Source organism: Bufo gargarizans, chromosome 1 (genome assembly GCF_014858855.1).
Source record: "Bufo gargarizans isolate SCDJY-AF-19 chromosome 1, ASM1485885v1, whole genome shotgun sequence".
Classification (NCBI taxonomy): Eukaryota; Metazoa; Chordata; class Amphibia; order Anura; family Bufonidae; genus Bufo; species Bufo gargarizans.
In genome coordinates this window covers 498,167,294-498,184,474 of record NC_058080.1, presented here as the reverse complement: position 1 = coordinate 498,184,474, position 17,181 = coordinate 498,167,294, and the positions used below count along the sequence as shown (strand labels likewise).

At 48.0% G+C, this 17,181-nt stretch overlaps 1 protein-coding gene across 5 annotated transcripts in view; it reads right to left on the bottom strand.

The window, feature by feature from the left end:
• CHD8 (chromodomain helicase DNA binding protein 8) overlaps positions 1-17,181 on the bottom strand; it is a 99,362-nt gene that overhangs the window by 45,487 nt on the left and 36,694 nt on the right. For all 5 annotated transcript variants that reach the window (XM_044274658.1, XM_044274650.1, XM_044274675.1 and 2 more), the window contains exons 5-7: positions 12,765-13,038; positions 10,210-10,324; positions 9,296-9,481 (exon numbers count right to left, since the gene is read on the bottom strand). In XM_044274658.1, coding sequence (XP_044130593.1) covers positions 9,296-9,481; positions 10,210-10,324; positions 12,765-13,038 — 575 coding nt within the window. The remainder of the gene's footprint in view (positions 1-9,295; positions 9,482-10,209; positions 10,325-12,764; positions 13,039-17,181) is intronic.

Here is a 17,181-nt window from a genome sequence, read left to right as displayed (position 1 = left end):
ACTGCAAACCAGAATACACCTTTAACCCCTTAAGGACATAGGGCGTACCGGTACGCCCTATTTCCCGAGTCCTTAAGGACCAAGGGCGTACCGGTACGTCCTAACTTAAAATCTTAATTCCGGCGCCGCTGGGGTTAATCGGAACGGGATTTCGGCTGAAATCATTCAGCCGGCATCCCGTAACAACGCAGGGGGGGGGTCATTTGACCCCCCCGTATCGGCGATCGCAGAAAACCGCAGGTCAATTCAGACCTGCGGTTTGCTGCGCTTTTTGCCGTTTCTGATCCCCGCGGTCAGAAACTTCAGAGTGCCCGAAATCAATATTGTTAACCCCCCCCTGCACCCCTGCACGATTTGATGGCGGCGGGTGGTGCAGGGGGGGTGTCGCATGCAGTGGGGGCGTTGCGGGAGGCGGGCGGTGCGGCAGGCGGGATCGCGATCCCCCGCCCGCCTCCCATTGCATAATCGTTGGTGTACAGTGGGTATACCAGGGTGCCAGCACATTGCTGGCACCCTGGTATAAACGGCTGACATCGTTGATGCGATGTCAGCCGTTTAACCCTTTCCATACAGCGGTCCGTACGGACCGCTGTATGGAAAAGGTTAACAGTAAGAGGGAGCTCCCTCCCTCTCCGATCGGGGGGCTGCTGTGCCTTTGCAGCCCCCCGATGGGAGAAGGAGAGAGCCCCCAGACAGCCCCCCCAGAACCCCGTCCTTACCCTTCCCCGTCTGCGAAGTTCTGACCATAACTGAGCAGACGGGGAAGGTTCCCATGGCAACAGGACGCCTGATCAGGCGTCCTGCTGTCCATGGTGCTGAACAGATCTGTGCTGAAAGCATAGACCTGTTCAGTGTAAGTAAAATACAGTGCAGAAACCTATATAGGTTCTGTTCTGTATTTTACAGACATCAGACCCACTGGATCTTCAAGAACCAAGTGGGTCTGGGTCAAAAAAATCAAATAAAAAGTGAAAAAAGTTAAGATAAAAAAAAAAAACATTTATCACTGAATAAAAATTAAAAAAATAAAATACACTACACATATTAGGTATCGCCGCGTCCGTAACGACCTGATCTATAAAATGGTCATGTTACTTTCCCCGCACAGTGAACGCCATAAAAATAAAAAAATAAAAACTATGAGAAAATTGAAATTTTGCCCACCTTACTTCCCAAAAAAGGTAATAAAAGTGATCAAAAAAGTCGCATGTACGCCAAAATAGTACCAATCAAACCGTCATCTCATCCCGCAAAAAATGAGACCCTACTCAAGATAATCGCCCAAAAACTGAAAAAACTATGGCTCTTAGACTATGGAAACACTAAAACATGATTTTTTTTGGTTTCAAAAATAAAATCATTGTGTAAAATGTACATAAATAAAAATAAAGTATACATATTAGGTATCGCCGCGTCCGTATCGACCGGCTCTATATAAATATCACATGACCTAACCCCTCAGGTGACCACCGTAAAAAAAAAAAAAAAAAAAACTGTGTAAAAAAAGCAATTTTTTGCCATCTTACGTCACAAAAAGTGTAATAGCAAGCGATCAAAAAGTCATATGCACCCCAAAATAGTGCCAATCAAACTGTCATCTCACCCCGCAAAAAATTAGACCCTACTCAAGATAATCACCCAAAAACTGAAAAAACTATGGCTCTTAGACTATGGAGACACTAAACAATTTTTTGGTTTTCAAAATGAAGTTATTGTATAAAACTTACATAAATAAAAAAAATTGTATACATATTAGGTATCGCCGCGTCCGTGACAACCTGCTCTATAAAATTACCACGTGATCTAACCTGTCAGATGAATGTTGTAAATAACAAAAAAAAAAAAACATGCCAAAAAAGCTATTTCTTGTTACCTTGCCGCACAAAAAGTGTAATATAGAGCAACCAAAAATCATATGTACCCTAAACTAGTACCAACAATACTGCCACCCTATTCCGTACTTTCTAAAATGGGGTCACTTTTTTTGGAGTTTCTACTCTAGGGGTGCATCAGGGGGGCTTCAAATGGGACATGGTGTCAAAAAACCAGTCCAGCAAAATCTGCCTTCCAAAAACCGTATGGCATTCCTTTTCTTCTGCACCCTGCCGTGTGCCCGTACAGTAGTTTAGGACCACATATGGGGTGTTTCTGTAAACTACAGAATCAGGGCCATAAATAATGAGTTTTGTTTGGCTGTTAACCCTTGCTTTGTTACTGTAAAAAAAATATTAAAATGGAAAATCTGCCAAAAAAGTGAAATTTTGAAATTATATCTCTATTTTCCATTGAATCTTGTGCAACACCTAAAGGGTTAACAAAGTTTGTAAAATCAGTTTTGAATACCTTGAGGGGTGTAGTTTCTTAGATGGGGTCACTTTTATGGAGTTTCTACTCTAGGGGTGCATCAGGGGGGCTTCAAATGGGACATGGTGTCAAAAAAACTGTCCAGCACAATCTGGCTTCCAAAAACCATACGGCGCACCTTTCACTCTACGCCCCGCTGTGTGGCCGTACAGTAGTTTATGGCCACATATGGGGTGTTTCTGTAAACAGTAGAGTCAGGGCAATAAAGATACAGTCTTGTTTGGCTGTTAACCCTTGCTTTGTTAGTGGAAAAAATGGGTTAAAATGGAAAATTAGGCAAAAAAATGAAATTCTCAAATCTCATCCCCATTTGCCAATAACTCTTGTGCAACACCTAAAGGGTTAACGGAGTTTGTAAAATCAGTTTTGAATACCTTGAGGGGTGTAGTTTATAGAATGGGGTCATTTTTGGGCGGTTTCTATTATGTAAGCCTCGCAAAGTGACTTCAGAGCTGTAGTGGTCCCTAAAAATTGGGTTTTTGTAAATTTCTGAAAAATTTCAAGATTTGCTTCTAAACTTCTAAGCCTTGTAACATCCCCAAAAAATAAAATATCATTCCCAAAATAATTCAAACATGAAGTAGACATATGGGGAATGTTAAGTCATCACAATTTTTTGGGGTATTACTATGTATTACAGAAGTAGAGAAACTGAAACTTTGAAATTTGCTAATTTTTCTAAATTTTTGGTAAATTAGGTATTTTATTATGCAAAAAAATTAATTTTTTTGACTTTTTTTTACTAGTATCATGAAGTACAATATGTGACGAAAAACGAGATTTTTGTATAACTTACCAGTAAAATCTCTTTCTCGCTCTTTCCTTGGGGGACACAGAAGACCTTGGGTATAGCTCATCTCCATAGGAGGCGTGACACTAAGTGAAAACTGTTAAGCCCCTCCTCCACAGCTATACCCTCAGCCTGGAGAGAGAGACTGCCAGTTGCGTGTCCAAGCAGTGAGAAAAGGCAAAGTCCAACAAGGAACCAACAAGCCAACGACCCAACGGGTAACAAAAACTCGGAAAACGTACAGAGAAAAAACAATGAATGGGAGGGTGCTGTGTCCCCCCAAGGAAAGAGCGAGAAAGAGATTTTACTGGTAAGTTATACAAAAATCTCGTTTTCTCGCCCAGTTTCCTTGGGGGACACAGAAGACCTTGGGACGTTCAAAAGCAGTCCAAAGGGGGGAGGGACCACAGCACCAAGGTGAAGCACCCGAAAGGCATCAATGAACCGCCGCCTGCAAACCCAGGCGGGGCAAGGCAGCAGCTGCCAAAGTCAGAGTATGCACCCTGTAGAACTCAGCAAGGCGTGCAAGGCAGACCTGTGGCCGCCGTGCCCAAATGCACGGCCGAAGCCCAATGCCTCCGGCCCAGGAGGCACCGACCGCTCTGGTGAAAGGAACGGTGACACCAAAGAAAGAATCCCGCCCTTGGTGCGGTAACCTCAGCAATAGCCAATCTGATCAAGCGGAGGAAAACCACCCTGGAGTCTATCAACCCTATGCACAGACCTCCCGGAAACCCAAGAGGCCGAACGTCTGCAAGAGTCGGAGATCTCCAAGTAAAAAACGGCAAGGCCCAAACAACGTCCAAATAGGTAAGGCGTTGAAACGAAAGGCAAACACCACCTTCAGAAGGAAGGAAGGAAGAAACAGGATGCAGAACAGCCCTGTCCTGGAAAAGACAGAAAGCTCGTAACAAAAAAAGGGGCCATTCCGGCACCCGTCAGAGACACGACTGATACAGAACACAACCGTACAGGACAGAAGGGGTAGAGAGAACTCCTGTAACGGCTCCAAGGACAAGATTGGAGCGCCGAGAGCTCAGTATATAGTCCCCAGGGCGGTACCGAAGGACAGTACAGAGGAACCAAGGAGCCACTCCGAGGAAGAAGGCCTTGGCAGGCCCAGAGGGCCGGGAACGCTGGAAGAGGAAGAACAGCGCCGACACTTGACACCTCAAGTAAAAGACAGAACCATGGGGAAAGAACTTCAGAGTGGGGAATGCACAGCTTCCCACAGAACCCCAGACAAAAAAACCCTAAGTCTTACGACAGATCCTGGACGAGACACAGCCAGGAGTGGACAGTAGCGAACCCGCTGGAGTCGCCTGGCAAGCAGGCGAAAACCCAATGTGAACAGGCGCAGACCAGTAACACGGGCAGAAGGGTCGACAAAACTAGCCCCGTCGGCCCTCGAACAACGTTGTCCCGTATCCACCCGAGTGGGGGAGCAGAAGGACAGATGGAAAGAACCCAAAGGATCCGCCAGACGCCAGGAGAAGGCAGGCTAAAGTCCATGCTGATGTAACCACGTTGTACAGCCCCGGTGTGGGAGATCAAAGGACAATCTGGACCGAAAAGGTAGTCCCCCCCAAGTTATCGAGAAGGTAAGTCTACATCAGGACCATCGTCTCAGAATGGGCCACGCAATCTGCACTCAGCGGGAGGACAGAACGCGGTAGACCCGGTAAATAGGCACACAGCTAATACAGCCAGCGTGAACAAGGGAGACAGTACGAGGCCAAAAGGAACACCGGAACCATCCACATGAACAACCATGCTCACCCCATGGGGGAGGACAGTGAAAATACAGCCTCCGAAGTCTGGTGGGAAGCCACATCGGAGTGAACTGTATAGAGCGGGAGCCAAACAAAGCCGGCGAGATAAGGCAGTCGAGACAGAGGCCGACATAACACCCTCCAACCGAAAGGAGGAGGAGTGGGCAACAGGGAAGCCATAGGACAGCTCAAAAGCAGAACCCGCTACACTGTGAGACGCCCGGTCCACCGCCTCGCAGAAGGTGAATACCTTGAAGAACCCAAGGCGGAAGTCCTCCGGACCTGGGTAATCCAGAACCCAAGAGAAGTTGGGTGACCGTCCCGAGAAGAGCAGCCCGAACCCGGTAGCAGATCAGACAGAAGCGTAGAGGCGCCAAGAGGAAGGACTCATACCACACTGCATCCGAAGAGGAGGAAATTGCAGCAGGCAAGGGAACCGCAGTCCTGCCAGAGCCAATGAAGAATTCGAGAGGCGCTGCAGACAACAGCACTCCCGACCATGTGACCACTAGCGCAGGGAAGCAATGCCGCAGAAGGACGCAGAGGGCATGCATCTAGGACCCACGAACACTCCCTGGAATGAAAGGCCAACTAAATGAATGAGCACCACCCAGCTCGGTGCAGCAGAGAGAAATAGAGCCTGTCCGGTCAGGAGGACAGAATGAAAACTCCCTAGGGACGAGTGCAAGGCTGGCGGCAAGCATCGTCTCCCAAGAAACAAAGGTATGCCGCAGGAAGCAGGTGAGGCATACGTACGAGCAGCCCCGTAAGCAGCGAGAAGGCCAACCCACCTAGAAAAAAGGGGGGGGCTCGTCCCAGAGCGCCACAGCATGTACGGAATTGCAAAGTGCAACCTGAAAGGGAGTTATGCACAAACCTAGTATAGCATGCGATGGAACGCAATCAGTCCACCCCGAAAGGGGGGAAATTGTACCTGGCCAACTGCAGTCGGCAAGAGTGCAAAGACTCGTCCCAAAAGGGAGTGATGCCTAAGGCCGTACCTACTTCAGAGAAGCAGGACATACCCTATAAACCAGCAGGAACGCAGGAGGTCCACCTAGTGAAAGGGGAACATGCACAGGGGTATCCTAGCATTAAATGAGTGTGCAATAATACACCCAACACTGAACTCAGCGAGAGTGCAACTACTCTGCCAATGAAGGGGGACATGTACAAGTCCAGCACAGCCATATAAGGACAGCCGTGAATCCCATGAGCGTGCCAAATTCTGCCCTTGAAGTGAGAGGTGGTCACGCACAAGGCCAGCACCGTATCCAATGGAAGTGCAAGCGTTCCACCCATGTTAGAGGGCCATTCTCATGGCCAGCAATGTATCCGGTGAGAGTGTAGCACACCGCCCAGAAAAAAAGGGGGTAAAGTACATGGCCAGCATCTCATCCAGGGAGAGTGCGAGCACATACACATGGCCAGCAACGTACTGGCGAGAGACAAACACAGTCACTAAGAATGCGTGCATGTCGCCTGAGGAAGGAAGGCATGCCCCTGGCTGGCAGCGAATCCAGCAAGAGTGCGTACACCGCCTACGGAAGAGGGGTCATGCATATGGCCGACAGCGGATCCAGCGAGAGTGCAAGCACCCTGCCATGTATGGGGTACATGCACGTGGCCAGCAACGTACCTGCGAGGAAACAACCAAAGACAGAGGGATGTATGTATGCTGCCTGAGGGAAGGAGGCATACCCAAGGCCGGCAGGGAATCCAATGAGAGTGCAGCATACCGCCTAAGAAATGGCCGGCAGCGAAACCAGTGAGAGTGCAGCATAATAACATAGTACATAAGTACATCATAGCACATCAGCGAGAGTGCAGCATTCCGCCTATGGAAGGGGGTCGTGCACATAGCCAGTACCGTATCCGGTGAGAGTGCAGTATTCCGCCTAAAAAAGGGGGTCATGCACATGATCGGCAACAGATCCAGTGAGAGTGCTGCGTTCCGCCCAGGAAGGGGGTTACGCACATGGCCGGCAGCGAATCCAGTGAGTGCTGCGTTCCGCCCACGGAAGGGGGTCACGCACATGGCCGGCAGCAAATCCAGAGAGTGCAGCGTTCCGCTTATGGAAGGGGGTCGTGCACAAGGCCAGCACCGTATCCGGTGAAGGTGCAGTATTCCGCCTAAGAAGGGGGTCATGCACATGGCCAGCCAGGGAGAGTGCAGTAGCCCGCCTAGGAGGGGGGGGGGGGGGGGGATGCACATGGCAGGCACCATAACTGGAGAGATGATGAATGCTGCCTACAGAAGGGCCGAATGCACTTGGCCAGCGCCGTATCCTGGAAGAGGCAAGAAAACCGCCTAAAAGGGGAAATGCCCTAGCAGCGACGCAGGCTGGGAGCGCAACACCATGCCGCCTGTGGAAAGAGGTCATGCAGACATGCAGCATTACTGATGAGGCTGCAGCGTCCTGCGCAGCCCAATAGAAATCATGATCTATTATTATTTATTTTATTATTATAATTATTTTTTTTTTTTTTTATTATTTAAACTCAGCCTCTGAGGCTAAAGGGGAGCCACCATATAGGGGCCCTGAGAGACAGGAGAAAAAAGGGGGCCAACTATACAGACCCATTTTTGGGAGCCGGCCTGCACCCAAAGGGTTAACAGGGATCCGGCCTGGAGGGCGGCGTGCGATCCCCTGGGGGCGGAGGAACCTCCAGGCGGGAAAAATTCGCGCCTGGAGAAGTTCCCGCCCCCTCCACCAGAGACCGGAATATTGCGGCCTAGTAGGCCGCGAAGCCGGTGGCTAAATTGCGGCGCCCGGCCCGTCATACCGCCGGGACCTGAGGCGGAACGGCGCTTCAAACCGGCCGCGGGAGCCCACCCCGCGGGCCGGTCGGGATTGCGGCCCAGCAGGCCGTGAAGCCTGGGACCAAATTAGCGGAGCCCCGCCGACCGGCACCTGCTGGGGCATAGTCAAGCCCAATGCCGGCCGCGGGAGCCCACCCGGCCGGCCGGAAGAGACAGGGGTCGGAATGCGGTTTTGCCGGCCGCGGGAGCCCACCCCGCCGCCAGAAGAGACAGGAGGGCCGGAATGGCGGCTCGCTGGCCGCGGGAGCCCACCCCGCCGGCCGGAAGAGTAAGGGGGCCTGGAATGGCGGCCCGCCGCGGGAGCCGCGGAGCCTAAAATCTTTTGCGGCGCCCGGCCGCACCGGAATATTAGTGCTGACCGGACCGGTGCCCGTGATGGGTCAGGGGCAGCAAGGCGCGGGCCCTCTGGCCCTGAAAGCAGTGGCCGGTAAGAGGGAGGGGGACCCTGGAGTCTGTGAGGGTGGGAAGCCTGCATAACCCCACCGTCAGGGGCAGCTAGGTGCGAACCTCTGCAGCTCCCCAGGCATGCTTCTTGCAGGGAGAAGGGTGCCAATGTCCTATGGAGGGGAGGAGAGGGAGCAGAATGTCGCCCTGTGGCAGCCAGGGGCCAGCCTAGGGCTAGCAGGGACAAAAGGGTCCAGAGGCCCTGTCAGTATGGGGGTCAGGCACGCAGGAGACCGGGGGGGGGGGGGGGGGGGGGGGGGGGGAGACGACGGACGTAGGGCTGGAGAAGCCAATCTCTCACCATAGCCGTCTTCACCCTCGGTCCGTTCCAGCAGGGTCGCCCCTTCAGCTACTGGCACCGTAGTGGCAGGACGCTGGAAGAGGGACTTGGCGTGCGGGCGACCCTTGTGCTGGCGGGATGTAGGGGAGCTGGGCTGCCCTGATCCACCTTGCCTTCTGTGGGGGAGGCAGCAGTGCGGAAGACCGGCACTGGCGCAGCTCGACCCCGGGAGAAACAGAGAGGTCTAGTGCGTCTCTGTTGTCCCTGATGTTCTGGAACAAAAAGAAAAGAAAAAAGTAAAAATCAAAAATTAAAACAAGGAGAAAACAGCCCTGCAGAGCAGGGAGTGTCTTGCCTCCTTGGACACTAAGCTAAAAACTGGCAGTCTCTCTCTCCAGGCTGAGGGTATAGCTGTGGAGGAGGGGCTTAACAGTTTTCACTTAGTGTCACGCCTCCTATGGAGATGAGCTATACCCAAGGTCTTCTGTGTCCCCCAAGGAAACTGGGCGAGAAAAACAATCTCAGAATGGCCTGGATAAGTCAAAGCGTTTTAAAGTTATCACCACTTAAAGTGACACTGGTCAGATTTGCAAAAAATGGCCTGGTCCTTAAGGTGAAAATGAGCCCGGTCCTTAAGGGGTTAAACACTATACTAGACCAACCATTAGAGTATTTTCTAAGAAACGAGGAGCATAAAGGATTTAAAAAAAATTGGGGCAACAAGTAAGTTTGTGTATAGACCTTCCCTTACACAATGTATAGGATATGCTTCTTCATATTGGAGGGGCAACAATCGTTGTAAAGGAAGCTGTAATACTCACAACAAAGAACTGCATGGAAGGGACAGCTTCATTGTCAGGCATCAGGATGGGTTCAGGCAGAAGGACAGGCTCGTTTTTGACAGGACCAGTCACATCGACTTCCTCATCATCTTCGTCATCGGTAATTTTAATGTCCAAATCTTCAGTGTACTTTTTACGTTTCACTTGGCGATTTGATCGTCTCTTCTGAAGTGCAGGGAAAAAAAATGAATGCGACAACTATTTTAAGTACTGTACATTTATCCTGTAATTTAACAGTTAGCAATAAAATAGCATAAAAAGAAAGAGTAAATCTGATGCGAGGGAGTTTTCCGACAAGTGTATGACCTATCCACTATTTGGCCTCCTAAACTGCCAGTCATGAGGACATTTGGCCTATCTGAGCCTCCGCAGCCATTCATCTACCTGCCCTGCAGCGCAGGCCTTTGTACATGTTCAATGTTGTTTCTGTAACCAGAGTTAGAGTTCTGACCTGAAGAATTAGGGGGTCATTTATTAACCTGAAATACACCTATAACCGCAATGGTTAGCTGCGCCACTATCCGAGACTTTTCCCCGCTCATGCCAGGTCTAAAAGAAGTGGGTGGAGAAGGGGACAGGAATGTCTCATTCACCATTTTCTATGCCTAGACGTAGAAAATGGTCTAAAAGTAAGAAAACTAGGAAGCTGTCTTACATTTAGAAGCGGCGCTGGATGCGCCGAAGTTATGGGGAGGCAGGCGCTATTTCATAACTTCGGCGATCCACCGCCAGCGCTTTATTAAGACAGGCGTCTAAAGCGGCGGTCTTATTATATCACCCCCTTAGTTCTTATTCTGGAAGGAACGTTTCTGCGTTGTATACCGACATCTCTGCATAAAAAGCCATTTGGACACCATTTACAGACGGAGGCCCCAGCATTGGGAGCACAGTACCTGGACACTATCTTCATCCTCAGCTGGAGAAGCCTGAGATGGCACCACTTCAGCATCAGAGTTATCAGATGATGGGTTGCGCTTTCTTTTCTTACTTACAATAGGAGTGATGGTACTGGAAACAAAATGAAGACAGTTTGTAACCAAAGGACTTCACTTTTGCTCCTTAATAGACAAAGGGGCACAGTTTAGCTAGAACGGGTCGTCGTTTAGCGAGAAAGGGGCCGCTTATAAGCCAACCAACAGGTGTGAAGGTAGGCAAAAAAAAAGCCTCCAAAGATGCACCAAAATGTATAAGCCAGCGTGAGTCACTGTGGTAAACTATGGATAACTTTATGCTGACTGGGGTTGAAAACCTGCACCACTGTGTGAACCTAGCTTAAACTGGTTGTCACTAGGATATTCCACTAATGTCACATAAGTGTGGGTCCCAGAGGTGGGACCTGCACCTATCTCTGTAACGGAGCCCCCAAAGTAAACATGTGCGGACACCCTCCATTCATTTCTATAGGAGTTCCAAAAAATAGCTGAGCGCCGGCTGTGTTACAGGGCAGTCCTATAGAAGTGAATGGGAAGGAGGATGCACTTGCGCAGTATTTTCGCCATTCGATTCTATAGGACTTCTGAAAATAACTAACTAAGCAATCATACTCAGCTATTTTTGAAACTCCCATAGAAATGAATGAATGAATGAATGAATGAATGAATCGTATGCATGGTGCGCTCTCGTTCACTTTGGGGGCTTTGTTCTAGAGATTGGTGCGGGTCCCAGAGGTGATATGGCACCAATGTGTAAGGTGGCACAACACCTCTAAGATGTAGGGCCATGATGTGCTAAATTTTACAGCAAAATAGGCCTACTTCATGTTCTAAACTGTGAGGCACACACACTCGCTGCTGGGGAGGCAGTTTTGACTGAAATTATAAATGTAAAGGCTTTGGTTGTTTCGGGTATGGAATTTTCAATACCGAATCCATACTTTTGTCTGGTAACGACCTTGATACCGGGATTTGCCTTTTTTCGATACTAGGCTTCGCTATTGCGCAGTCTAGTATCAGAGAACATGGAGCACGCTGCTCTCAGCACGCTCCGTGTTCTCCTCAGCAGCACAGGGGAGAAGGAAGCAGTCTCTCCCTCCTGTGCTGCTGCCAATCAGGAGAGAGAGGGGTGGGCGCACTGCGCCACCAATGAAAGTAAATATTTAATACAATTCCATGGAGGCGGGTGCTGGTGGGGCGCTGCGGTCAGCAGCAGTTGACCCCTCAGGTGCTGCACCCGCCTCAGGTATTAAATGTAAATTATCATTGGTGGCGCAGTGCGCCCCCTCCCCTCCCCCATTATTATAATCATTGGTGGCGCAATGCCCCCCCCAGTATTAAAATCATTGGCTGCAGTGGCCACAGGGTCCCCTCCCCCCTCATTGGTGGTACAGTGGCAGCTTCTGATCGGAGCCCCAGCAGTGTAATCCTGGGGCTCTGATCGGTTACCATGGCAGCCAGTATGCTACTGAAGCCTTGGCTGCCATAGTCAGCTCCCTGCTGCTGTGTGTACTATGCACAGGGCAGCAGGGAGAGTGTGAAGTCCTATTCACCCTAATAGAGCTCTATCAGGCTGAATAGGACAAGGGATGAAAAGATCCAAGGTTCTAGCCTCAAAGGGGGGGGGGGGAATAGTTTTTAAATAAAAAGTAAAAGAAAATAAATAAATAAAAAAACACCAAAATATTAAGTACAAATCACCCCCTTTCCCAATTTTTGGCGTTTTATTTTTTTTCGCGTGGTATCGAATGATACCGCAATGGTATCGCAATACTTTATGGTATCAAAACAACCCTACTTTGCTCATATTGGTGTCACAAATTCTATTCCTCGTAGGCACAGAAAAACAGAATACAAGCCAAACAGGATATGTCACAAGACAACATCCACCATTTTACAGGATAAAATAGTGCAGAACACTGCTATTCTGTCTGGCATTTTTTATTTTATTTTACATAATCTGCAACTCCTAAGTGAGCCTCCAAGACAGACAGGTGTGAACAAAGCCTTAAGGTCTTTTCACATGAACAGATATTTCCCAATAGTCAGTGGAGGTTGCGGGCTACAGATCATTACACGGATTACTCATTCCCATAGAAAACCATTGTTTCTGGGCAGCACAAAATGGTCATTTTGGTGCGACTGAAAGAACCGCTCACCTAATGAAGGAGCGTGTTCTCATTCACCAGGTGATCATCAGCTCCTTTTATATAGGCCAATCAGGAACAAGAGTTTCTACAAACGCTCACCCCCGATAATTGGCCTGATTATCGATCAATGTAAACGGCCATTGGGTTTGGATGGCAGCAATTTCTAGCTTCGTCCCTTCTGCTTAGGTCATACTTTGTGCTGAGACCCAAGTCCCTACAGGCTTTACAAGTCCACACATGGCTTTGTCTAGGCTGCCTACTAAGGAGAAAAACACTTCAGGACATGAAATTAGATTAGGCTATATGGCCAGTCCTAAAATCCATGTGTGGACATGGTGGTAAAGATGTTAGCGCGTGGTTACTCACCTAGGCTTCGATTTGCTCTTAGACCGTGAGCTACTGCACGATTTAGACTTTCTGGACTTGTCGTTAGCACCATCTCCTGGTTCACCCTTTTTCTTCTTCCTCTTTTTCCGACTTCCATCATCATCATCAGCATGGACACTTGGAAGTTCATCCTCATTTAAGACACGGGGAATATTTTGCTGTCCTCGGGCACGAGCCCTGGCAATGGCCTCTGCCACAATACGGTTAGCTTTTTCCTGTTTCTTCTGATGATCCAGTTTACGCGATTCACCAGCTAGAGACAGAAAAATAAATAATTTCCGATTTTACCATTAAAAAAAAAACTAAATAAAGTGAACTACAACTACTGGTTTTCAGAATGACATTTCACACATTTCTCCCCCATGGGTCCCCAGGGTCCCCTATGCTACTGTGTATGCCTGAAGTTATCCCCTTTTCACAGGATAGGGGATAACTATTACATTGGCGAGGGTCTTACCGCTGGGACCCCCACTGATGACAAGAACGGGAACCTGCACCCCACACCTCAGATGAGGCATGCACATTGCCACTCCATTTACCACTATGGGAGCTCTGGAGACAGTACAGCTCTCTGGAACGACCATAGAAATGAATGGAGCAGCAGTGTGCATGCCAGTGGTAGGACCCCCACTGATCGAATCAATTATCCCCTATTCTGTCGGTAGGGATAACTTCTCACAACAGGAATACCCCTTTAAAAAGGAACCAGTCACCTCAACTATGCTAGTTTCACTAAGGGCAGCAAAGTATAGTGCAGGGATGCTTAACCTGCGGCCCTCCAGCTGTTGTAAAACTACAACTCCCACGATGCCCTTCTGTAGGATGATAGCTGTAGGCTGTCAGGGAACGATGGGAGTTGTAGTTTTGCAACAGCTGGAGGGCCGCAGGTGGAGCATGCCTGGTATAGTGACAGACCCGCTGTTTTCTGTGGCCTGTCGCTTCTCGTCTAGAATCCAGTATCGACAGGGCGAACCTCACATCGTGCGACAGCCCTGCAACAGACGAGTTTGATGAGACTAGTGGCTACACCCTCCACCATTACTCTCCTATGCATAAATCTACTTTCACACTGGCATTCTGGCTTTCCGTTTCTGAGATCCGTTCAGGGCTCTCACACGCGGTCCAAAGCGTATCAGTTTTGCCCTAATGCATTCTGAATGGAAAAGGATCCGCTCAGAATGCATCAGTTGGCCTCCGTTCCGCTTTGGAGGCGGACACCAAAATGCTGTTTCTGATGAAACTGAGCCAAACTGATCCATCCTGGCACACAATGTAAGTCAATGGGGACAGATCCGTTTTATCTGACACAATAGAAACTGATCCAGCCTCCATTGACTTTCAATGGTGTTCAAGACTGATCCGTCATGGCTATAGAAGACATAATACAACCGGATCCGTTCATGATGGATGCATGCGGTTGTATTATTGTAACGGAAGCGTTTTTTGCAGATCCACAAAAACAAACAAAAAACGCTACTGTGAAAGTAGCCTTAAATGAAAGAAAGCTGCCAATCGTGGGCAGGAGATGTGGCAGGGCAGAGCCACAAATCTTAGACACCTTCTTCACAGGTCTGGCACACACTGCGAGGTTCACCCTGTCAGTACTGTGAAAGCGGGTACGTCACTATACTATCCTCAGAAAGGGCATAATAGAGGTGGCAGGTTCTCTTTAGACACATTTTAAGTTCTTAGCAACTTAAAGGGGTATTCCGTTAAGTACAAGTCATGTGGATAGGGGATAGCTATCAGATCGGTGAGGGTCCTACCACTGGGAACCTCACCGGTCACGAGAATGGGGGCCCATACCCCCTGCTGCACCCCTAAAATGACCGAGGCGGCTAGTCACTCCATTCATTTCTACGGGAGTTCCAGAGATATGCGAGATCTGTACTTGGCCATCTCCAAGACTCCCATAGAAAGTAATTGAGCAACCGCGTGCATGTGTGGCCGGCCACTCGGGTCATTTCAGGAGCAGCAAGGGGCCAGCAAGGGGCCTGCAAGGGGTACGGGGGCCCATTTTGTGATCGGTGGGAGTCACAGCAGTAGGACCCCAACCGATCTAATAGTTATCCCCTATTGTGTGTATAGGGGATAACTTGTACCTACCGAAATACCCCTTTAACTAACTTTAGCTTTAAATGGATTTTTTAGCATTCTGATGGCCTATCCTAAGGCTAGGCTATCAGATTAGACAGGGTCCAACACCCTGCACACTCCAATCAGCTGTTTTTCTGTAACTCCAGTGCTGGATCTACACAGCTACGCCCATTGTGTAAAAAGGGCAGACCTGGTAGCAGCGGTACTGCTCTAAAGGGAATGAGAGCAGCAAATCCACTACAAAATTTATTTATTTTTGGGGGGGGTGGCAGCAATGTCAGCATTTTTTACCTAAATCTATTTCAATAGGTCAAAAGCATAAAACAAGGACAACGTACATCATGAGTGCAGCCGTGAAGCAGAAATCACAATGTGACCATTTTTTTGTTTTGAAAAACAATATAAAAAAAATGATACAACACATATTATATATGATGCTAGGAGCGATAGTCCTCAAGTTCGTATAGGTTTGCATCTGTGCAACTGCTCCAGAATACAACATGATGTAAACTGGAAGCAGTCAAGTATTGTACAGATACATACAAGAATGCCACATTGCTCGTCGGAGGGGTCTGGTAGTACGCAGCAGTGAAGGATACTATGGCCGCTGCCCAAATAAACAAGATTTTCCGCTCAGCAGCACTAAATCTATCAGTGGTTTGGTCATCTGAAATATTAAACAGTCCCCACGCAGGAGATAATTGGATTGTGACGCACTGAAACATTACACAAGTTCCTCCCACACCGTTAGAATACAAGGCCATTCCCAAAGATCTACATTAAGGGGTTTATGTGGGGACAGGGGCATGTAGTAGGAGGACATGTTAGATTGTATTAGCTGCATAATGCAAGCCCTATGGAGAAAACATCAACAATACAGTCCGATAAGAGTCATATAGCAATACAGAATTTAATTTCAGTATATCCTTAACGTCTAACTGGGTCAACTGGCTAGTCCATGGGCCCTTGGTGGATTTTGAAAGATTATTTTAAATTTTCTATAAAAACTACTTAGATGCCAAAGGAATGCACTGCATTATCATGATTTATAATGCTGTGTGCCTCTGCTTGACCTTATTTCTACAGAATCATAGTGACAGCATTACGTCAGTATAATCCTCTAGCAGTAAGGGCAAGCAGAGGCACACAGCATTATAAATTATGATCATGCGGTGCACTTCTGCAAGTCCAGAACAGAGGATCACACTCACACACAGAGCGCGATTCGTGCAATGGACTCGCTCGTGCACAACAGCCCTACATGTCTAAACCCATACAGGGACTGGAGGAAGGTCTGCGAGACGACTCCTCTCTGCGCAAGCTACCTGCTCGTCGTCCTCCAAACCCTCTCCTGCTGCTCCGCACAAGCTGAAGTCAGAGATGGAAGTACAGTATACACAGCTCTCATGTCAACCTGTTCTAAGTTGTATGTATGTATTCAAAAATGGGTAAAAAAAATTATAATTGTGGAGTGAAGACAAAAATTGGGGAAAAAAAATTAATAAATAACTCTGCCATTGCCTTTGTGTTTAAAGGGCATCTGTCAGCAGATTTGTACCAGTTACATGTCCACTTGGCATCTGTGTTGGTCTCATGTTCCCATGTGCCCGCATTGCTGAGAAAAATTATGTTTTATTATATGCAAATGAGCCTCTAGGAGCAACGTGGATGTTGTCATTTTTTAGAGAGCCGAGCCCATTGCTCCTAGAGAGTCATTTGCATATATTAAAACACCATTTTTCTCAGCAATGTGGGCACATGGGAACATGGGACCAACACAGATGTCTTCAGCTGCCAAGTGCACATGTCACAGGTCGAACAGTGTGATAGGCACAGATCTGCTGACAGATGGCCTTTAAAATGCTCACTGTGTGTAAAAACTGGCATCCATCTTACCTTTACAGCGGTACGAAATTTATAGGTTTTATATTTTGTTTTACTACTTTTACAATATTCTGACATCCATGACTTTTTTATATTTCTATCTAAAGAGTATGTAGGTTTGTTTTCTGCAGGGCAAGATGCAGTATTTATTGGTACCATTTTGGAGTTCATATGACCGACGACTTTCAGTTATAGCGTCCTCTGTACAGGTAAAAAACATTTATATGTTATTTGGCCAATTGTGGATGCAACGATACAAAATGATAAAAATATATTGTTTATTCTTATATGTAAAACTGGGAAAAGTTGTGACATTTTTTTCAATTTTGTATTTCTTTTCACTTGTTTGATCACTTCCAGCACAGACTACAACAGTTTACTATTGCAGAATATCGGAATTATAACGTCTATGTAT